Source organism: Mytilus trossulus, chromosome 12 (assembly GCF_036588685.1).
Source record: "Mytilus trossulus isolate FHL-02 chromosome 12, PNRI_Mtr1.1.1.hap1, whole genome shotgun sequence".
NCBI classification, from domain to species: domain Eukaryota; kingdom Metazoa; phylum Mollusca; class Bivalvia; order Mytilida; family Mytilidae; genus Mytilus; species Mytilus trossulus.
In genome coordinates, this window is record NC_086384.1 from 4653147 (window position 1) to 4677656 (window position 24510).

Here is a 24510-nt window from a genome sequence, read left to right on the forward strand (position 1 = left end):
CCTCCTTGATGTTTCCTATGGTCGTCCCTGCATAATTAGCCACATCAACGTGAAGAAATCCGTATTCCTTAGATGCTGGATTGTACCTTGCTTTATTTCTTACAAATATTCGTATCTTTTTGTTCTGAAACATCTCCTCAGCATCTCAAACTTTTTTCTCTGGACGAAAAGCGCGCGTACTAATTTGATTGGTTTGAAGAATGAAAAAGAAAAAAATATATTAAAATATTGAGATATATGAATTGATTCACAGTTTTATCGTTACAATATCAAAGAAATGTGCTATGTTTATGCATTTTTTTCACCCTATTTTTTTTTATCTTTTTTTTGCATGAGTGGTTTCGTCCCAATTACGTTTCGGTTCATCTTCCTTAGAACTATCGCATAACTCGGCCTAAATACTCGGTCTATCATATGATAGGACTATCACAAATTCGGACTGAATAACAAATTCGGCCTTTTATTATCTACGAAGAGAACTCGAACTAGTATTTATGGATTGTATTGTAATTTTTTTTATTTACTTTTTTAAAAAGGGCATACGATACAGTTACAGGGGAGGTAATGACGTTGCCAACGTAAAATGTTATTTTCGCGATGTCAAAGTGTGACATATCGGGAAAAGATGCATTTTTCGACTGATTTTTATCATTCAAACTGATTTAATTTGAAAACGAGTTCATGGACCCCTATTTTTCAAAAGGGAAATTTGTTTCATTTTGCAGGGAGATTATGTGACCTAAATGTTATAAAACTGTAAATAGAGGATTTTTTTAAATTATGATAAATATGCAACAAAAAATGACGTTTTTTCCTCAATTCATGAACATTTTATAAATATAAGTTATTTCTGAATTAAAAAATGTATAATTTTTTTAGAATACTTATAAAATACAGAAATTAACGATTATAATTTAACAAAAAACAATTTGTGTTTATCTTTTATAACAAAAAAGTTATGTCTTTCTTTAGAAAAAGAAATTATGTCCACAAATCTGAATTTTGAGCAAATATACAAAATTTCGACCTCATTTAACTCAAAAGAAGCACATGAAGGTATATATTTATTACATATTTTATTTAATCAGGTAAAAAATAGCTTACATCCAAATTTTCATAAACTTGTAAATACAGGATCAAAACTGTATCGTATGCCCTTAAAGCTCTATACGAATTGTGTAAATGTGTTTGAGAATTTCTTATATGATATAAAAAAATTATCAACGGCAAGTAAAATTATAAAAGAAAAAAATCTAGAGTTGGCGGAGATATCCGGGTGTCTTCATTTTGAAATCGAACACTGGGTAAAGTTAATTAGTATATAAGACACTTTTAATAATAAATTTCAAACGAAGTTTGCACCGTACGGTGACTTATAGTTGTTAATGTCTGTGTCACGTTGGTCTTTTGTGGATAGTTGTTTCATTGGCAATCATAGCACATCTTCTTTTTTATATTTGTGTTTATAATAAAAACATATACATCCGAAATTCAGAGTCATTATAACTATATAATTAAAGCACTTTTGATTGGTTCTACAAAAAATGCGACTTTCCATAACAATGTTGATATAAAACAGTTCTGTTATTAATTAACGTGATGGCTAAACCTAACAGAAAGCACAATGTACACTAGTTCGCCTATAGGTGGTCATATATATGCGCTGTGTTCCTCTATATAAAAATAATGAGCATCGACAATAAGGAAAAAAAAACGTGCGTGTATGGATTGATCGATTGTGCTATTTCGTGCATGGCGATAAGTTTTTAATTGGTGAATGAAGCCAGAATGCCAGCGGAATCGGCACGGGACATTTGCGCTTTTTCATAGGACATTTGCGCTTTTTTTTGTGGACACTTGCGCTTCAAAACATAGGACATTTGCGCTTTTTAAAAATGGACATTTGCGCTTTTCACATAGGACATTTGCGCTTTTTTTATATATATATCTATATCCTGGCAGCGGAATACCACACATGCACTCTCCGTAGGAAAACTTAAAATCCCAGTCAATTAATTTATAATGCCAGATTGCATGGACTCTGAACCTGTCGGGCGCAGGATTCTAACTCACAACCTCAGTGTTGACTGGCTAGTGATACAGTAGTTCGACTGCTTATAGACCTTTAGACCACAGAGGAGAGGCTGTACTCTTTTTTTTTCTTTCTTTTTTTTTTTCTTTTTTTTTTTTTATTAAACTCGAGATATTCTACATTTTAGAGCGATGGTGTTCATAGGGCCCGAAAATGCAGATACGTTTCAACTAGATTCTAAATATATATTGCTTCACCTTTATGGATACTCATGGTTCTATATCCTATTGGTACTGTTTATTTGTAGTTTAGTATTTTACAAGATCGAGCGTGTCTCAAACTGTTTACACTAAATTTGTTGGATGTGTGCTAATTGATATACCCAAGTTAACCTGGAATAAAATGATTGATTCGGTAATAGTTGATATTAACTTTTAACTAGATTTAGGTAGCTGCGAGTACTCTGTGTCTATTTTTTTTTTTTTTTTTGCATGTTGTATCGATCTATTAAGGTAAGCCATTTACAACTGATTTTACAGTATGTTTTTCTTATTTTGTGGTGTTACACCTATGTCCCGTATGGTGGGAGTTTTGAGCGCTCACAAAAATACGTTGACCATGTCCACAATATTATGTGTCTGTACTAAGCCTGTAACCCAGTGTTTGTCATCGGTCATTTCTGTCATATTTGTTTTTCATAAATGGTATTGTTATAAATAAGTCGTTAGTTCTACTAGTTTGAATTGTGCCAGATTGTTCATGGTGGGTGCTATTATATGCATGATGTTCTCTCATTGTCGAAGGCCATAAGGTGACCTATTTAATTGCTTATGTCTTCGTCATTTCAAAATTGAACTCATGATGCATGAGGGTTTGGATGGGGTTAAATGATTACTGAATTATGCCCTTAAAAAATTAAGATAAGAGAATAACGGGCAAAAAAATGAAGATGTTTACAGAATAACATGCAGACCCCCCCCTCCCCAATCCAGACCCTCCTGCATGGTAAGCCGCCTTATTGGCAGCTATGCCATATCTCCTTATTTGTAATCTTAGTATTCCTAGAAAATTGAATCATATAAAATCCGGAGTTACATCAGTTCTGGACAACACTTTTCAAAATATAAATAAATGATCATATCGAAAAGATCGACTCTTCCAAGATGAAAGTATATATAAACTATCATCTTCTGGCTCATGTCATTCCACTTTCACAAGTTGTAAATTTTCATCACACTTTCAACTGATCTCATTAATATGGAACACAAACATCCAGCAAACTATATTTTCAAAGCAAACAATTGAAATTTAATGGTTATGTTTCATCTAAAGACATTCTGCATTAACAACAATGTACAACCAAGAAAAAATAAATCACACATAAATTAGAATAGTGCTGCAATGCTTGGCACCTTCACAAAAAAAAACATAAGTGCACTAGAACAAGTACAGTGTATTGCAACAAGATACATGATATGTGACAGACATCCCAACACCAGCAGTACATCTAGCATATGTGGCTGAACTCTAATTTAACAAGATATACAACTTTTGATTTTATTTCTTCTGTCAAAACGTGTAAAGACTTGCATAAACAAAACACACCCAGACATCTCCAAATATACATTTTCATACAAAAACCTTTCAATTATGTTCATGTTTGATACCTACCTATACTTGCATGTTAAAATAAATAGACTAGATCTATACATGTAGAAAAAAATAAAGACATAATCTCAGATCAAAAGAAAAATTGTGAAATATCTATGTAAATTAAGGTTTGGTATAACAAGATCCTTTTGAACTAGGATATAAATATGCCCCGATATGAATAGAACTGAAATTGTTTTACCCGGTATTTATTTTTTCATGATTTCAGAATTTGTGTCGGTTCAAGTTCACAAAAGTTATTATTATTATATTTATTAAATCTTTTCCACACAGACTCTTCAATTTTAATTTGTTTTCCTCGTGTTTAAAGTGGCCCATACTTTTTTTTTTATATATATATTTTTTATACTTAAATATAAATGAGTGCTGATTATTGAATTATTTTGTTTATAAATATCAAATTTTTATCACGATTTTTTTGTAGAACTCTATATCACTTTTTTTTTTTTTTTATCTTAATCTTGTTAAGATAACATGTTATCTTAGAGACTAACAACACATTAATCCCTTCCGCTTTTGCGTAGTAAACTTCAGCATATTCTAAATTAAGATACGGATAGGGTCGATTCGATAAGGGTTTTAAGGGTCGAAGGAAGCAGGTTCTTGTAAATGCGGTAAATATTATTTATTCATTTGATTGGCTAATTTGGAGTTCAGCGGGACATGTGAAATATTGCGCCAAATTTGATGTAAACAAAGAACTATCAACTTCATGTACAGGATTAGCAGAGACGATGATTGGGCTACAACACTTAAATCTAGGTTCTTTTACGATTTCTTAATATTCTATTTATACGGTATTTACCAAATATATTTGCGTGAATAAAGAAATCAACAGACCAACAAAGAATCATTTAAATTGTAAAAAAAAATACTGACAAAAAAAGGGGAAATCGTTTTGTGAAGATATTCCTGGCTGCTTACCAATTAAAACATTTCGTATTCTACGAATTAACTATTTGATTATCATATTATATGACAAACAATTATAATAAAAGTATTAGTTGTGATTTTACCTAAAAAAGAGGGGATAGTAAATTAAGCCCTTTACTGTCTTTAGATTTTCATTTTTGTATGTACCGTTAAGGGCGTTAGCATCAAATTGAATAATATTTGGAAAAATTTATCGCGATGTGTTAAAATCAGTCAAATTTTTTTATCGTCCAATACAAGAGGCTAGTAATGCCCTTTACCTTCCGGCGTCACACAGCCATTTTCGGCTATTGTGCGTCAAATTGATTAAAATATACTGAGATTCAAAATATCGTGATTTGTCAGAGGTCTCAAATAATTATCGTTACCATTATATTTGGAAAACAATTAACGTAATTCGTCAAAACATTTGATTTTTTTATCGTCCAAAAGAAAGTGCATATTTTATCATCATGCACTAAAAATTACTGTTAACGTCATTTGGCAAGAATTTTTACTGTTATTTGTCATGAAGGTACCCCCATTATTATGGATGTAATATCCTAACTTTAATATTGATCCGGAATATATGTCCGTCATTTCATTCCGTATATTACTATGTACAATGGGCTATTCCAGAAATAATCCATCCCCCCCCTATGGAAGACATCAGTTGTGAAAAAAAAAATCCATGGAAATAATTTTCACCATTGCCAAAATTTTCCGGAATTCCAGCATTTGAAATTATAATTGTACTTTAAAATACTGGAATTTTTTTCATGATGCTGTCAATATGTCTGGAAATTTGAGTGTAAAGGTCGGAAGCAATACCTATGGAAGACATCATATTTTAATATTTTGTCTGAAATTTATCTGTTTCTGTCTAAATATGCCAAAAAAATCTGGAATTTATTTAGTAATACATGTACATGTAAATGCAGTCATAACCATGAGAAGCGTATCTAAAAGTTTATAATTTAGGGCAAACATATTCCGGAATAAAAACTACTTTTTAAACTTTAACAGCGTATACATGTACATGACATGACGTACTCATTATATTGGAATTTCCTATAAACAAATCAGAATTTCTTTCCAGAATAGTAATGTAATGTTTCATTATTATATATTTTTAAAGTAACGAAATAGGATTTAATAAAAGCACAAACATCAAATTAATAGCTGGTAAGAATGCATGGGAAAATTGATAAAGAGATAATTGATTTGACCACACAATTGGAAACATTTACAAACATCACAAGATTATGACATCTAATTAGTTTCTGACACTTGTCATGCTTGTGATATAAACAGGCAAGTTGAAAACTTGACCTTCATCCATATGTCCAGATTTTATCATGGTAAATGTAAGGAAGCTTGAAATAGTGACCATGGTGACCAGGGGCGGATCCAGGATTTCAAGTTAGGGGGGGCGCAAAATTTTTATATTCGCCGAGCGGAGCGAGGCAAAAAAAAATTTGGAGGTAAAATTATTGAAATATTTTTCGAAAGAGAGTGCAATGTAGATAGTCGAATTGTTGTGTGGTAAAACAAGGGACAAATTAAAGTTTCAAGCTGAAACCCCATAAATCCTCCCCATACAACTTACAATCGCCATATTTAACAAGAAATATTTTAGGTTCAATTCATTGAGACTACCCCCATATATTTCCCAGCAAACGGGACTGAAGACAATAAGGATAGAGACAGAACTCAGTCCGGAATACACAATTAAGCTGATCCTCCATATAAAAAATATAGCGATGTTGTGTCAATGGTTGCTTGGAAAACTTGTGTTGCATTCATATTAATCAATCGAATATCTTCAGGGGGGAAACAATAACGATTTTATTAGATTTGTATACATCCTATTGGTTCCTCCGTACCAAATATCAAGTGACTGACTGGCGGATGGACGGACAAAGGTAAAACAATATGTCCATGTTCCACGATGAACCTCCGAGTAGTGATGGCAAGGTCTCCTACAAATTGGAAAAATCTACAAAAACCCACTAAGGAATTCATATTCCATATATGAGTTTATCAAGCTACAGTTATAAAGCTGCAGTCCTAAAAACAGAAGCTTAAGATCATGTGAACATTTTACTTTGATTCTGTAATCCTATGCAAACCAATTTACAACCAAGACACCAGCACTTGTTGTAAAAATGTCTATATAGCAATATCGGGTAATATCTTAACTAAACATTGAAAGACAAGGTGCGGGTAGTTGTAACATAAAGAAATACTGGATCACCACCAAAAAAAACCTGTTGTTTTGCACATCGCCAATGTGTCTACAGAAGACTCATCAGTGACGCTCAGTTCAAAATAGTTATAAAGCCAAACATTGTATTTGTCAAAAAGGCAACTCCACGTTTGACACCTTCCATTGAAGTATACAATATTTATAGAACTTAAATAAATCTTCGGAAAGTTGATTTGTAATCACGTTAACGCTTATCCTGTTAAAATGACTGTTTTATATACTTTGAATGTTAAAAAGATGGAATGGTCTCTTCAAGTGTGATACTTAAAAAAGTTGAAGACAACCTATGCTTTGCAAATTTTAGGGGGGGCGCACGCCCGCCACGCCCCCGCCTAAATCTGCCCCTGGTGACCAGCTCATCCCTACCACTTATTGAAATTGAATTTCCTGTTATTCAACAACTCTACCTGCTAAAGTTCACTTATGAATGCAATAAGTATTCCATAAAATTTCTAGACCTTGAAATCTTCAAAGACAAAAACATGAAAATACTGGTGTTTTAGATATAAAAAGCCATAAAAAAAAACACAGAAAATTTCCAATATCTTTAAAAACTCAAACACCCCATTTGGAACTTTAAATCCTATATCAAAGGCAAAGTTATTCATAACCTAGAAACACAAACCAGAAAAAAAAACTTTTATGAACTGAAATTAGTAAAACAAATTATAGTCAAATTCCAAGACAGACAATGCAAGATAAAATAAAGAAAAAGAACCAAGTTGAATATCAATGAAATGTATCAATCATTATATATTATCATCCTCAAGCAGAGAAACTTCAAAAGGTATGCAGGAAATACTGGCATCTTATTAAAACAGATTCTTCAATAGGTGCTATATATCCTATTAAAACCTATCCATAGGATTCAAAAGAAATAGAACATTGGTGAATTAGTGAAATGAGCTATAAAATAGTTTGTATGAACATAGCAGCTCCTTCAAAATTTCCCACTGTGCAGAACTAATTAATGGCAATTGTCATGAAAACCACACATGTATACAGATATTCTTATAAGACAAAATTCTTACCATCTAACACTTAACAAATGCTTAATTCAACATTTATTGAAATACTAAGGTTGAAATAGTTGGAAAATCAGAAATTCTAAATTTAAATTCAAATTAACAAATTTTATAAAATTATGAGAGAAAAAAAAATTAAAACGTACATGTGAAAAAAAAATGAAAAACAGAAAGGGTGGTTTCTGCTGAAAATCTCCCTTTGATTAGCACATTTCTTGAAAAACCCAAAACAATGCACAGTACAGTATCAAAGAAAGGCCATAGAAATGATTTGCACTTAAAATTATAGGTGGATCAATTTCTAAAACAATATCCCTAAACAAAGAAAATAATCGTGCGAGTGCTTTGGACACATTTACTTGTTTTACTGAATGGGAAAAAATCACTGTTCTACGCATTGTGCTGTAAATTGGTCAGAAGAAGTTGTTAAGGTTCATTCTTTCATTCGCTGCAGAAACTATAAATCTTTAGATCAAAAGTTGAAAATAATATGTACTAGTTTGCTGTTAACTTATAGAATCACCAGCTGATTACAAATGATTCAGACGAAATAAGTGCTCATACTTGGATGTTTGCACTATTTATCAATCATGTGAACTATTAAATAAAAATAATGTGATCTGTTAAATTAAAATGTTGCATTTTAGCGTTAGTGGTAGCCTTTTATGGTGGCGACCTCCCCTTTAATCCCCATCTGCTATATGACCCTGTTTATCTCTTGAATAAAAATTATTATATCTTTACATTAAAAATAAAATCAAAATTTGCTCCTGGTTCTTTCTCTTGATTTAAGAAGAAGTTTCTGTCTAATTTTTATTAGTTTTGTAAAATTTCCTGGAGTTTGACAAAGTTATTCAAAATCTTGCACTTTGATATCTAAAGATTGACAGCAAAATAATTATTGATAAGTAAATAATGGAAAAATGGACCAAAAAAAATCTAATTTTACTCTACATGTCAGGTATTTATATATAGAGAGTAAGAAGAATCTTCTTATAAAGTTCCCTGATATTGCTTAAAGTTCTGAGGAGCTTATTGATATTTTGTTACCTTCAACCCTAGGCTTTATCTAAATGTTAATTGAACAAAAATAAGGGCTTAAGTGTCCAAGTGTTCTAAATCTAAATGTTAATTGAACAAAAATAAGGGCTTTAGATATAGTGTCCAAGTGTTCTAAGTATTTTAACTATCACTGGCTCATTGCATAGGCGGATCCAGATGAAGGGACCCCCCCCCCTTTTGTGGGAAAAGTTTTGTTGCTTATAAAAGAAATGACTGGAGCAGCCCAATCCCTTCGGTCGGTCAGTGCCCCCCCCCTTTTTTACCAAAAGTCCTTGATCCACCACAGCATTCACCATTGGCCTGTCAACTATGACATGTGTGTAAGGCTTTAATACAACACAAGGCAGTGCCCTTAAACTTTAATCATAATTCACTGTTAGTTTTCCACCGTAAGGTCATGGTTTTCTCCTGCATCAAACACCAATAAAAACTGACAAAAAAGCACAACTGTGCAGAAGTGGCATTAAACACCAATCAACATATCAACTATTCCATAATGCTTAACAAAGTTTATATTGAAGTCTTTAAAAAAGGTTTAAAAAACACAAAGTTGATACCAGGCTTAAACTTATGAACACCAGATAGGGTTCTCTCTACAAAAGGTGTTTTTTTTCTGGACAATTTTTAATTTTTTTCTTTCAATTTTAGCATCACATACAATGTATATAGTGGCAGCTGAGGTTGAAACAAACATATATTTTTTTCTCAGGTCAAAAACAAATTATTTCTTTATCTGAAAAATGGAAACACTTTTTTTTCCCCAAAAAAACCAAACTGAAAATCAAATACTGTAGATGCTGCCTTATAGGAGTGTGAGTTCTTTTTGTGAAAATTTTTTTCTCAACTTTTTTAATTTTCAAAACTCATTTCTTTAAAAAAAAAAAAAAAACATCCGTCATTTCTTATTCCTATCCATTTTCCTTAAATCTTTAGTTATACGCTTTTTATGTGAAAATAAAACATGCCTTGTAGATGTAGATTAAACGCAGGTCTGGCATACTAAATTATAATCCTGGTACCATTGATAACTACTTGTATTAAAACTATCAATTAAAAAAGGGGGGATCTTCTGAATATAAAATCAAAAGTCAGTGAGAGACAGTTTTCCACTGATTCTGATAACAATCTATTTGTTTGTATCAGTATTTTGCAATCTATAGTAGAGTCATGGTCCACAGCTGGTCATTTCTGGTCAGTCTTTTACAATATTGGGGTAATTAGACAATATCCTGCTGTGAAGACAAACAAGTGTGTTTGAATAAATGATTTATCAATTATCTGTTAATTGGTAAATGTTATGGCTATTTAGCTGAAATGACCTAAAATCTGGCATTAGTTAATAATGTTATAGGACAAACCCTAAATTTCATCATAAAATTGAAGATATCAAATTAAATTGCACAAATTATTGGTTTAAAAAAATTAAACCTTATATGAAAAGGGTGAAAAATACAGATTTTAATATATACCTTGGTTGAAATAATCATCTTCTTGATTACATCACAAGTGTCTGAAGCTACATATAATTATATGTCAAGATAGATTTTTGATGTTTGAACAAAGGTCATTAAGGCATCAAAATTTAACCATGGAAATATTATATTCAACATATAATTATTCCATGATCAAACCAAATTTTCTTTGTTTCTATCTTTCCATGTGACACAATTTATCACTAGCAGTTTTAGATTAATCCAATTATTGTGACTTTTGCACCCGATTTACATACATCAGTTTGTATATACATGTACATATACATTTGTACATGTATTTAAAACAACTCTAGCTAAAAATTATATAAGTTGCACTTCTGTTAATTATTAAAAACAATGCAATTTCGCATAGGAACTATGGGTACCTTTACAGCTCAAACTATGCCCTCTTTTACTATGAAGTTTCATAAAATTTGTATTATATACTAAAATGGCAAGTTGTTGATATGTACTTCTATTTTATTCAAAGGTCAAAACAAAAGGCCATGCAGCATATCCTTTTAACATTTACATACATTTAAGAATGGCTAAGAGTTTAAACTAATTTATACTTGATAATTCTGTAGTATATCCCTACCCGGGCTACCCCACCCATCATATGTCATATCTCATATCAGTATATACACAAAACAAAATATATATGAATAATATATCCCCTATAAAGAGACAGTCTGTGAAAAAACTGTCTTTGCAAAGTGCAACCTATAAAATGAATTGAACAACATTTTTAATGCTCCTGCTCTCTAAATTTTAACCTAACTATCTGTGTATCAAAGTTTTGTCTCCTCTCCAATTATTTTGAAGTCTTTTAAGAGATGTACATACATAGAACTCTTGTGTTTTATACCTGGAAATAATGATTTGCAAAGAAATCTTTTCTGGAAATTCTTAATGACTTCCAGTAAATATTATGTGGAAATTACCCTACCCTTGGAAAAAATCATGGAATTTCTTGTGCACTGATAGACAAAAAGTTTGGAAATTTTTTGTCGAGGTTGGAAATTTGTCTGGAAATTTAGAAAAAATCAAGAAAAAAAAATCTGGAATTCCAATGTCTTCCATAGGGGGGGGGGATGGATTATTTCTGGAATAGCCCAATGTTTAACACAGTTATCTACCTTGATTAAAGTATCAGAAATCCAGCATGGTTTGCGTCTTTATAAACAAAGACATCTACAATACAATACACAAAATACCCATGTAACAATACACTATCGCCTTACAGATCATTTCAATGGCACCCTCACACAAAGCTTACATTTTATTGCCATTCTCCAAAAAATTGTTGTTTGATGTCATTTGGTAAGAATGTTTACCTTAAAAGTCATGAAAGTATCCCCATTACTACATATGTACCCTAAAAAAAACCCAGGGCTATGACTTTACCTATGAAAGGATGTGGTGTTATAAAAATGTTGTATAAAGTTTTACTTTCTTTTGTTTCCAGAAAATGTCAAGAAACCTTCTAGTAAAGATAAAGGCTTCACAGTAAGTACAAGTTACAAATATATTATCTGTGTTTCTAAAGGCAGAAGCAGGTAAGTTAGTAAAACTTTATTTTGATTCAGCATAGTGACAAATGAGCTTAACACTGAATAGAAGTTAACTAGACCACAGGTCTATAAAACCTTAACTCTGTTAGTTAATGAGAGAAAACTTCACAAGAAACCAAATGATGCAGAATTTTACAAGTCTCACCACCTTCAACAATGATTAAAAGCTATATATAAGGCCCTGGAATGAAAATTAAAAAAAAAAACTTATGGCCTGAATTATGTTCAAAATAATGACTGAAAAACAAATGTACAGGAACAAACATGACAAATGACAACTAATTACAACAATTACAACAAATACAATATTTTTTTGAATGTCAATTCATCTATAACAACAAACATTGTTGAAAGTCATTACATCACAAAAGTTACTAATTTTTGCAGGTTGCAGTGGAAGGAAATATTGGAAGTGGAAAGAGCACATTTTTACAGTATTTTAAAAACTTTCCAGAAGTTGATGTAAGAATAACATGTCTTTTTAATACAAGAAATATTAAACTTTTTTGATTTGAAGGAGTAAAATTGTTTAATAATTAAAATCCAAATTTGGTTATCTTGCAATATTTAAAAACAGTAAAACAAGTCAGCTTCTGCTCTTAGTTATTTTGTATTGAAATGTTTCTTACATTTATCTAAAACTGTGTAAATAAAAAAGACAAATACATTTTTTATACTATATTTTCCTGCAATTAGTCTTGGCAGGAGTCAATGGAACTTAAGGACCCTATTTATATTTGAGTGGGGTCTGGAGATATAACTAAACACAATTTTGTGCCAATGTCTTTTAGAGAATAGAAGAGTTAGTTTAAATGCCATATATTATAACTTGTATTTGTTATGGTTTAAAAATAACATGAATAACTAAGTAATTGTGCCATTTTGAAACATATTTATTTCTATTACTGTAAACCAATTAATATTTATGTTAAAGGTTTTTTGTAGCTCTTCTGAGTAGAAAAATATTATAATGTAAATAAATTGTTACAAATTTGTTTAACTTATTTTTAACTAAAAAATGTATAGCAACATCAAGTAGATGTTAAAATGTTTTTTTTAAATAATCTGAAATGCAAGGTAAATTAAGAAAATATAAAAGTGGTGAAATTCTAAATATTTAGCATCTGAAAAAAATATGCTTAAATTACCTGATATATATGGTAACTATGTAATGTTGATTTGTTTGTATTTGTAGTTGATACCAGAACCTGTCAGTAAATGGAAGGATGTCAATGGCTTTAATACTTTGGTATATGTTCTCTTATTACCTCCCTTAGATGATTTAAAAAAAAAAAGTTTCACAATAATAACAAGTTTGCTTGCCAGTGGCTAATGCAAAATATTACCACAGTTGAGTAGAATTTGAATAATTACAATTTTATTATAGAAAACTCAGCAAAAAGGTTTCACTGCTTATCTTTGTTCTCAGCTGTCTGCACCAAAAACTTTTTCAACTACTAGTCCGAAGACCAATATTCTGACATTTTACTTCTTGGGGCAAACAAAAGTTTTGCAAAAACTCACTAGTCCGAATGAAATTTTACTAGTCTGGGGCATCAGACTAGTGGCTAACCGTGCAGACTGTGTTCTTAGATTTTATAGAATAATTCTGAAATTATTACAAATGATCCAACTGGGTGAACATCACAATAATAAGACCTAACTTCTGATATTAGCATGCACTTTTTCTTGAGACTTGATATTCTTCAAAAATCCCAATAATAAATGCACAGATTGTCACAAATGTTTTTGAGTTTACAGTTATCATGGTTATCAGACGGTGAAACTTCTTTATGCTTGAAGAGTTTGATGACAACTTTTCTTTATTATTTTTGCAGGAAATGATGTATAAAGATGCCAGTAGATGGAGTCTGGCATTCCAGTCCTACGTACAGCTTACAATGGCAGAGGGACACAGAAAAGATCTCAAAGATAAGGTAAAAACAGTTACAATTGTATTACTCAGTTATGTCCCTTTATAAGGTAAAAACAGTTGCAATTGTATTCCTCAGTTATGTCCTTTTATTAGCTCACCTGGCCCGAAGGGCCAAGTGAGCTTTTCTCATCACTTGGCGTCTGTCGTCCGTCGTCGTTAACTTTTACAAAAATCTTCTCCTCTGAAACTACTGGGCCAAATCAAACCAAACTTGGCCACAATCATCATTGGGGTATCTAGTTTAAAAAATGTGTGGCGTGACCCGGTCAACCAACCAAGATGGCCGCCACGGCTAAAAATAGAACATAAGGGTAAAATGCAACTTTTGGCTAATAACTCAAAAACCAAAGCATTTAGAGCAAATCTGACATGGGTTAAAATGTTTATCAGGGCAAGATCTATCTGCCCTGAAATTTTCAGATGAATCGGTCAATCGGTTGTTGGGTTGCTGCCCCTGAATTGGTAATTTTGAAGAAATTTTGCTGTTTTTGGTTATTATCTTGAATATTATTATAGTTAGAGATAAACTGTAAACAGCAATAATGTTAGGCAAAGTAAGATCTACAAATAAGTCAACATGACCAAAATGGTCAGTTGACCCGTTTAGGAGTTATTGCCCTTTATAGTCAATTTTTAACCATTTTTCGTTAATTAAAGTAATCTTTTACAAAAATCTTCTCCTCTGAAACTACTTGGCCAAATTAATCCAAACTTGGCCACAATCCTCTTTGGGGTATCTAGTTTAAAAAATGTGTGGCATGACCTGGTCAACCAACCAAGATGGCCGCCACGGCTAAAAATAGAACAAAGGGGTAAAATGCAGTTTTTGGCTTATAACTCAAAAACCAAAGCATTTTGAGGAAATCTGACATGGGATAAAAATGTTTATCAGGTCAAGATCTATCTGCCCTAAAATTTTCAGATGAATCGGTCAATCGGTTGTTGGGTTGCTGCCCCTGAATTGGTAATTTTGAGGAAATTTTGCTGTTTTTGGTTATTATCTTGAATATTATTATAGATAGAGATAAACTGTAAACAGCAATAATGTTCAGCAAAGTAAGATCTACAAATAAGTCAACATGACCAAAATGGTCAGTTGACCCGTTTAGGAGTTATTGCCCTTTATAGTCAATTTTTAACCATTTTTCGTAATTTAAAGTAATCTTTTACAAAAATCTTCTCCTCTGAAACTACTTGGCCAAATTAATCCAAACTTGGCCACAATCCTCTTTGGGGTATCTAGTTTAAAAAATGTGTGGCATGACCTGGTCAACCAACCAAGATGGCCGCCACGGCTAAAAATAGAACAAAGGGGTAAAATGCAGTTTTTGGCTTATAACTCAAAAACCAAAGCATTTTGAGGAAATCTGACATGGGATAAAAATGTTTATCAGGTCAAGATCTATCTGCCCTAAAATTTTCAGATGAATCGGTCAATCGGTTGTTGGGTTGCTGCCCCTGAATTGGTAATTTTGAGGAAATTTTGCTGTTTTTGGTTATTATCTTGAATATTATTATAGATAGAGATAAACTGTAAACAGCAATAATGTTCAGCAAAGTAAGATCTACAAATAAGTCAACATGACCAAAATGGTCAGTTGACCCGTTTAGGAGTTATTGCCCTTTATAGTCAATTTTTAACCATTTTTCGTAATTTAAAGTAATCTTTTACAAAAATCTTCTCCTCTGAAACTACTTGGCCAAATTAATTCAAACTTGGCCACAATCATCATTGGGGTATCTAGTTTAAAAAATGTGTGGCGTGACCCGGTCAACCAACCAAGATGGCCGCCACGGCTAAAAATAGAACATAGGGGTAAAATACAGTTTTTGGCTTATAACTCAAAAACCAAAGCATTTAGAGCAAATCTGACATGGGGTAAAAATGTTCATCAGGTCAAGATCTATGTGCCCTGAAATTTTCAGATGAATCGGTCAATTGGTTGTTGGGTTGCTGCCCCTGAATTGGTAATTTTGAGGAAATTTTGCTGTTTTTGGTTATTATCTTGAATATTATTACAGATAGAGATAAATTGTAAACAGCAATAATGTTCAGCAAAGTAAGATCTACAAATAAGTCAACATGACCAAAATGGTCAGTTGACCCCTTTAGGAGTTATTGCCCTTTATAGTCAATCTTTAACCATTTTTCATAAATCTAAGTAATCTTTTACAAAATCTCCACTGAAACTACTAGGCCACAATCATCTTTGGGGCATCTAGTTTGAAAAATGTGTCCGATGACCTGGCCATTCAACCAAGATGGCCGCCATGGCTAAAAATAGAACATAGGGGTAAAATGCAGTTTTTTGCTTATAACTATGAAACCAAAGCATCTAGAGCAAATCTGACAAGAAGTTAAATTGTTAATCAAGTCAATATCTATCTGCCCTGAATTTTTCAGATGAATTGGACAACTGGTTGTTGGGTTGCTGCCCTCATATTGGTAATTTTAAAGAAATTTTGCCGTTTTTGGTTATCTTGAATACTATTATAGATAGCGATAAACTGTAAACAGCAATAATGTTCAGCAAAGTAAGATCTACAAATAAGTCAACATGACCTAAATGGTCAATTGACCCCTTAAGGAGTTATTGCCCTTTATAGTCAATTTTTAACAATTTTCATTAATTTGGTAAATTTATGTAAATTTTTACCAAATATAGTTCTCTGTTACTAATGGGCAAAGTTCATGATAGATATAATTGTAAGAAGCAAAATCGTTCAGTAAAGTAAGAACTTCAAACACATCACCATCACCAAAATACAATTTTGTCATGAATCCATTTGTGTCCTTTGTTTAATATGCACATAGACCAAGGTGAGCGACACAGGCTCTTTAGAGCCTCTAGTTAATGGATCCACAGTTATGTGACGTCCCTTTATAAACGGAACATCACAGAATTTAACATTTATTTTCAAGCTCCGGCATCTGTCTCATTTATCTCAAAATCTTTTAAAAGAAAATATGCAGGTCCTCACTATCATTTCTATTGCAAATTCTCAAAAATGTGGTGGTCAAATCTTATGACCACCATTTATCCAGAACTCTGCATTTATTAACTAGAGTAATTAATTAACCATATTTTCCTATATATATATCATCTGTTTGTATTCATAAATTTTTAACATACCTTACAATGAGACTATCTGTTTTTTTTACAGCACAAGTCTTTAAAGATGATGGAGAGAAGTATATTCAGTGCCAGATATTGTTTTGTAGAGAATCTCAGAAGACAGTAAGTTTTAGTTATAAATGTTACAAATCTTTACAGTAATGCAATACGTTTAACATCAGAAGTAAGTTTTAATTATAAATGTTACAAATCTTTACAGTAATGCAAGTTTAACATCGAGAACATTGAACAAAAAAAAGTAAGAATCATGTATATATTATCAGATTACAAACAATTATTATGTCTGCGCCATCTAGATCAAGTTTAAATTTTGGTGGCGTCATTTTTACCATTCTGGAGGTAAGTCCCTTGTGTTACATATTTCATTCTCCCTGTATTTGCTTTAAATTTAGAAAAATAAATAGTTATGTATTAACATATATTTGAATTCTTTTATTTAGGGATCTAATGGAAGAAGTAGATTACTGTATTTTATCAGAATTTTACAAATGGATTTTAAATCATGAAGATACCAACGTTGATCTAATTGGTAAGTTTTAAATATTAATGGTAGAAAAAAGAAATTTTCTAAAAGCAGTATTTTTCATCAAGTTTCTTTTTAATATTTTTGTTATAATTAAAGACAAGTTCCTTTGAGAAAGTGAAGTGTTGTTTTACAAAAAAAAGCTGTAGATTATCAATAGACTACTTTTGATGTCTCTTACCAGGAAAAAAAATCAATCGTGCATGCTTTTATGACTTCATTAAAAGATAAAAGATGAATGCCTGTAGCCCTGCACTATTATCCTGTCATTGTGCAGGATATACTAACAATAATATTTATCCCATAGGTACTTATTCACAAATTCTAATTATAGCAGTGCTGATTGTCAATTATAAGAATTTGATTTGCTAAATAATTCGTGCAATATAGCATCATATTTTTCCAACCACTTGCTCAACATCAGACCTACTTGATGATGTCCCAAAACACATGAATGATGTTTACTAGATCCTAAGTTTTTGACAGAAATGCATGGAACACTAAATGTGTCCCTTGTAGACAGAGGAAAGCTTGTTTATTATGAATTTCAAAAGTCAATTAAAAAACCAGAACACATATATTTATCTGTCCATCTAACAGAATTGATCATACCTGATGTCTTCATTTTCATAATTCATTAATATTCATATTTGTGTAATAAAATATATAATGACTAGATTGCCTACTGAAAATTTATGTCCATGATCAATGATCTATTAAAGATGACTCCATTAGAACATTGTTGTAAAACTCATACACAGTTATTTGACACTTGATTTTTGTCTTGATTTACAGTTTACCTTAGAGCAGATCCACATACATGTCAAGAGAGAATCAGAAAGAGAAACAGACATGAAGAAAAAGACGTGCCAATAGTAAGACTTATTTTGTATAATAATTTAGGGAAATATTGATATATAGGGGGGATAGGAGGGTTCCTGATCCTGAAATCAGGGCTTAAAAACAAAAAATCCTGAAATCCCGGTCTTAAAAAAATGAAATCCTGAGGTCCCGATATTCCCGGATCTGGAAAGGCAAAAATGAAAGGGTCAATCCTGAAATCCAGAGCTTAAAAACACCCGATCCCGGAGTCCTGTTAAAGGTCTTTTCCCCCCTTTCTCTCTGTATTGAAGACCAAATGGTGGCCTTCAGCTGCTTTCTGCTTCTTGGTCTGGTTGTTGTCTTTTTGACACATTCTCAATTTTATTGAGCAATTAATTATTTTTATGTTTCAGCTGTCCTTTCTTCTAAAGCATTAAATTGAAAAACAGATAAATTTGAATTTAAAAAAAAAAGGAAAAAAATAACACACAATATCAACTGATGTAGACTATATATATATGTTGCCATCTTTTTGGTATTTGTTTATTTGGGTTGCTGTCTTGATTTGCTTTTATTTGTACTATAGTAACAACCCATGAATTTAACACACCTTATATACTTGTAGGAATATTTACAGTCTCTACATGACCTACATGAATGTAACACACCTTATATACTTACAGGAATATTTACAGTCTTTACATGACCTTCATGAGGATTGGTTGATGCACCAAAAACAGTTTGAACTGCCAGCTCCAGTAATTGTAAGGAACTTTTATATGTGATAATTGTCTGAAGCATTTACCGTCAGGATTTTGGGGAAATGCGCATTGATTTTTGTCGAGCCTGCAACTTTTGTTGCAGAAAGCTTGACATAGGGATAGTGATCCGGCGGCGGTGTAATCTCGCTTCTTAAAAGCTTTATATTTTAGAAGGTGGAAGACCTGGATGCTTCATACTTTGTATATAGATGCCTCATGTTACGAAGTTTCTGTCAGTCACATGTCCAATGTCCTTGACCTCATTTTCATGGTTCAGTGACCACTTGAAAAAAAAGTTAAGATTTTTTGTAATGTTGAATTCTCTCTTATTATAAGTAATAGGATAACTCTATTTGGTATGTGCGTACCTTGCAATGTCCTCATGCCCATCACACAGTTTTAACTTGACCTTGACCTCATTTCATGGCTCAGTGAACAAGGTTAAGTTTTGGTGGTCAAGTCCATATCTCAGATACTATAAGCAATAGGGCTAGTATATTCCGTGTATGGAAGGACTGGATGGTGTACATGTCCAACTGGCAGGTGTCATCAGACCTTGACCTCATTTTCATGGTTCAGTGGTTATAGTTAAGTTTTTGTGTTTTGGTCTGTTTTTCTCATACTTTAAGCAATAGGTCTACTATATTCATGATATTTGTTATATGGAATTATTGTAAGGTGAACATGTTTAGCAGACAGATGTTATCTGACCTTGACCTCATTTTCATGGTTCAGTGGTCAAAGTTAATTTTTTCAGTTTTGGTCTTTTTATCAAATACTATACGCCATAGGTGAACTATATTAAGTGTATGGAAATATTTTATGATCTATATATTAGTCGCGCAGGTTTTATTTGACCTTGACCTCATTTTCACAGTTCATTGCTCAGTATGTCAGTGTTACGTTTTTTGTGTTTTGGTCTATTTTTTATTAAACTATAAGTATTAGGTCAACTATATTTGTTTTATGGAAGCATTGTTAGCTGTACATGTCAGCCTGACATGGTTCATCTGACCTTGACCCCATTTTCATGGTTCATTGGTCTTTGTTTAGTTATCTTGGTTAATGTAACGTTTATGTGACAGTTGTAATAAAGCTTTATACTTAGGACTATCAACATAATATCAATGATTAGTAAATTTAAAGAAGGCGAGACATTTCAGTGTGTGCACTCTTGTTTAGGCTTTTTTTTAGAATTTTCATTGAAAAAAAAAAAATCAAAAATCAAAATGGACGCCGTTTCCATAGAAACAAAGCCCGAAACCAATTTCTAAAGTTTTAGTTGTCAAGTATATATTATTTATGTAGTTTGTGTACAAAGAATGGTAAAAATCTGTTACATAGGTGTGAACACTAATTTTTTTCCTTACAGAGAATGGCTCTTTAAGACCAAACAGCCTATTGTTTATGCGCATCAGCTAACGCAACTTGGTAGTGACATAAAAGCTCTATGACTAGTTTCTAGCAATAAAAAAAACGTCAAATTGTAACGTCCTATTTTGCGTTTTTCACAAATTCCAACATGGTGTACGCTACGTTGGTACGCTACGTCTCCCAAGAAAAGAGGAACTATTATGCGTCACGCTACTTTAATATCATGTGGATATTTAACACAAATGGACACATAAGATACTACACTGTATTTAACCTTTCGATCCAATAAAAAAAAATTATAAATTTTGATCTTGACTTTTTGCATTTGCGCCGTTCTAAATTTTATTTTATTTTTATTCTTTCACATGCGTAGATTTTGTCTTATACATGTATTTGCGTCGATCTGCATTTCATTTATTTCTTCTTCCCTTGCGTAGTCTTTAGTTTGTGTCGATTGTGTACAGCTTAGGTGAAAATTGTTTTATGGTCTGTGCGTCCGTTCATTCGTCCGTCTGTCCCACTTCAGGTTAAAGTTCTTGGTTAATTTTTAAGTGTTGATTTTTCAAAAAATTAAAAATTGATTATTCACAAGGTTAGGCCGATAATCAATTATGCCTAAAAGTTTTGACCTGCTAGTAACATGTGCATGTAACTGATGTCAGGATGATTCTTGTAAAAGGATGTCCGATCTTGCAATGAAGTAAATATTTATTTATACTGCTTATTTTACAAAATCTTATAGTAAAAATAAAATGATGACAACAGGTCATTTTTGTTTGTCATTTGTTTCATTTCAAATTGTTTTTAAGAGAAATGATGAACATATAGTCTTATCTCATTAAAGCTTACAGCTAGTTTCCTTATGTCTGTAGATCAACACTATATTTTGATAACGTATATACAGGTTTACATACATTTATATAAAGATGTCAATCTTAACTTCAGAGCTTGAGTGAATATTAATACAAACAAAGCAAGGAAGCCAACCAAAGTTTTACCCTACAAGCAGTAGGAAATTAGCTGTAAGGCAAAAAATATTAATAAAACTAATACTACTCAGCGAATGTGAATTAAAATCATAATTTTCAGTTTTTAAAATCTTTAAAGCTAAAATGTTGTAAATTTAGCTTATGACAAAAACAATTGCTCCAAGAATAATATCTTACATAAAATCGCTCCCTTTCATTTAGCTTTAACTGTGATCGGAAAGATTGACAAAAAAATTGATTTTCAATGCCGGCAACAACTTTTTCTTTGTTTTAATTTCCAAAATGAGCAATTTAGATTTATCATATTTTATCCTGATGGAGAAATTTTACTTTGTATTTTTCAACGGAAAATTATTTCTAAAATGTTTGATTAATCAAAAACTTTTTGTATTTTATATTTACTGTTTCGTTTATTGAAAACACACGAGGAAGTAATAAAGGATTGTATTTTAAGATAGATGTAAATGTTTAAGAATCAAACTTTCATTCATATATTATACCTATAACTTTAATTTTCTTATATCTTATATATTCAAAAATAATGAATTTACAAACTTGATGCAATAATTTCTAAACGTTCGTCTTAGTCGGAAAAAATGCTAGTATAATAAGTGTATGTCCGTCTTTTAACAGTACTGTATGAGTTCGTTACGGCCAACTTCTGAAATTGACGCGAAAAAGAAACAAGCACATATAGTCTCTGGTAAAGTCAAATACTGTAAGTTTACCAGTGCCATCTTTCATTTCTTTTTGTATTTTCAATAATTCTGCTTATGTGGGACAAAGGACAAAAACAGACTTTCAATACAAAAGCCGTGTGAAAGATTATTTCAAACAATTTCCCATTCCGACGGATGGTGTTTCTGAAGGTTTTTATTGTGCGGCAACATCATAAAAATCTGAAACTGATATATGCTTAATCTCTAGTATTACTGGACAATAAAGTAAGCGAATATAGTTGTTACTCTTGGAAATTTAAATGTGGGTTTCAAACGTCCAATTTGCCATTTTTTTTTCCAAATAGTGCCACAGCAAGGAAAGTTTGTACTATGACGTCAGATGCAATGTTCTGAAGAAAGACAACTCTTTTCTTCAAAACAAACGAGAAAAAATATAATGAGTTATGTAATGAGTTAACGCTCAGGATTTTTTTGACAGAAATGATATAGGCTAAATCATCTTCATCACATGAAACTTTGATTGATTGGTGTTTAAAGCCACTTTCAGCAATTTCAAGCTTTTGACAGAAATTATAGAAAGGGCTATTCCAGAAAAAAATGTATGGGGGGTTGGAAGGCAGTTTTTGTCAGCACCCGCCACCCAGATAATTGTAATTGAGAATTATAGTGTGAAAAGCTGCTCTGATACCCATCACCCATGTATTGTTAATACAATGTGCCTTCAAACCCCTATAAATTTTTTCTGGAATAGCCCTAAATAAATCACCTGAAATATCTACTTTAAATCTCTCTTTACAGGTGATAGAAGCTAATGAAGATATATCTAAGTTGTACCCAAAGTTTAACCAGTGTAAAGAAGAAATATTCTCTAAAATTCAATCTTTACCATCCATGGAAGATTTGGAGAAAGACATTTTCAAAGAAGTAAACCTGTCGTAGCATAACAGATTGTTAGGAATGTAAATGTACAGATAAATGTATATATGAAGTGCTAATGTATAGCAGCATGTTATCTATATTTATAGAAGCATACATGTCAATGTGTATATACCATGATTACAGTTATTAGTAATGAATTGTTTTAGTTCCCATATGATTTATTGTGAAAAAAACTCTTTTTTTCTAGTAGTTAAAAGCACTTAAATTTGTTTTATATTGTAAATTCAACAAATTTTTCAAGGATTATTATGAAAATAGTGGACAAAAAAATGAAATTCACTTTAAAAAGTTAGCATTTTCTGAAAAATAACAATAATTATCAAAGTATTATTTTTGTCCATTTGTCAAATTTTGTCTATCTTTGTCGTCAATTTTCAGGGAAAGTTTTTACAAGTAGCATCAAGACTTGAACATTTTTAACATCTTAAAATTTTACAGTAAGTAGTTTTTAGAACCCTATATATTTTATAAGTTCATTTTCTGAAGACCAACATGTTATCTTTTCATTTGATTAATTTTGCAACATCTTATACATATCCTTCTAAAATTCCTCATATCTTTTCTGCATTAATTTTAATGGAATAACCCTTGATCAATATTTTAATTGTATTAATTGTTTAAGTAGATTAGCACTGAAAGGGTCAGGGCTGTTCTAAACATAATCAACGGGGAGTCATTGTCGAGCCTTCGACTTTAGTCGAAAAAGCGAGACTAAGCGATCCTACATTCCGTCGGCGGCGGCGTCAACAAATATTCACTCTGTGGTTAAAGTTTTTGAAATTTTAATAACTTTCTTAAACTTTACTGGATTTCTACTAAACTTTGACAGAAGCTTGTTTATGATCATAAGATAGTATCCCGAGGTAAATTTTGTAAAAATAAAATTCCATTTTTTCTGTATTTTACTATAAATGGACTTAGTTTTTTCTGCAGGGAAACAAAACATTCACTCTGTGGTTAAAGTTTTTAGAATTTTAATAACTTTCTCAAACTATCCTGGGTTTGTACCAAACTTGGACAGAAGCTTGCTTATGATCATAAGATAGTATCCAGAAATAAATTTTGTAAAAATAAAATTCCATTTTTTCCGTATTTTACTATAAATGGACATAGTTTTCTGCGGGGAAACAAAACATTCACTCTGTGGTTAAAGTTTTTAGAATTTTAATAACTTTCTCAAACTATCCTGGGTTTGTACCAAACTTGGACAGAAGCTTGTTTATGATCATAAAATAGTATCCAGAAGTAAATTTTGTAAAAATAAAATTCCATTTTTCCGTATTTTGCTATGAATGGACTTAGTTTTTTCTGCGGGGAACCATTACATTCACT

At 31.7% G+C, this 24510-nt stretch overlaps 2 protein-coding genes across 2 annotated transcripts in view; one reads left to right on the forward strand and one right to left on the reverse strand.

The window, feature by feature from the left end:
• Positions 1–220, reverse strand: part of LOC134693283 (uncharacterized) — a 46754-nt gene extending 46534 nt beyond the window's left edge. Inside the window, exon 1 of the mRNA XM_063554029.1 lies at positions 2–220. Within this exon, the coding sequence (XP_063410099.1) occupies positions 2–133 (132 nt within the window). The 5' untranslated portion in view covers positions 134–220. The remainder of the gene's footprint in view (position 1) is intronic.
• A 4113-nt stretch (positions 221–4333) lies between these two features.
• Positions 4334–23850, forward strand: LOC134692929 (thymidine kinase 2, mitochondrial-like). The gene is made up of 10 exons (XM_063553569.1): positions 4334–4465; positions 11912–11952; positions 12405–12479; positions 13213–13266; positions 13856–13954; positions 17119–17192; positions 17531–17619; positions 18409–18488; positions 19119–19199; positions 23038–23850. Exons 1-10 carry the CDS (start codon positions 4438–4440, stop codon positions 23176–23178), a joined length of 762 nt encoding a protein of 253 aa, XP_063409639.1. The 5' UTR covers positions 4334–4437; the 3' UTR covers positions 23179–23850.
• The last annotated feature ends 660 nt before the right edge of the window (positions 23851–24510 follow it).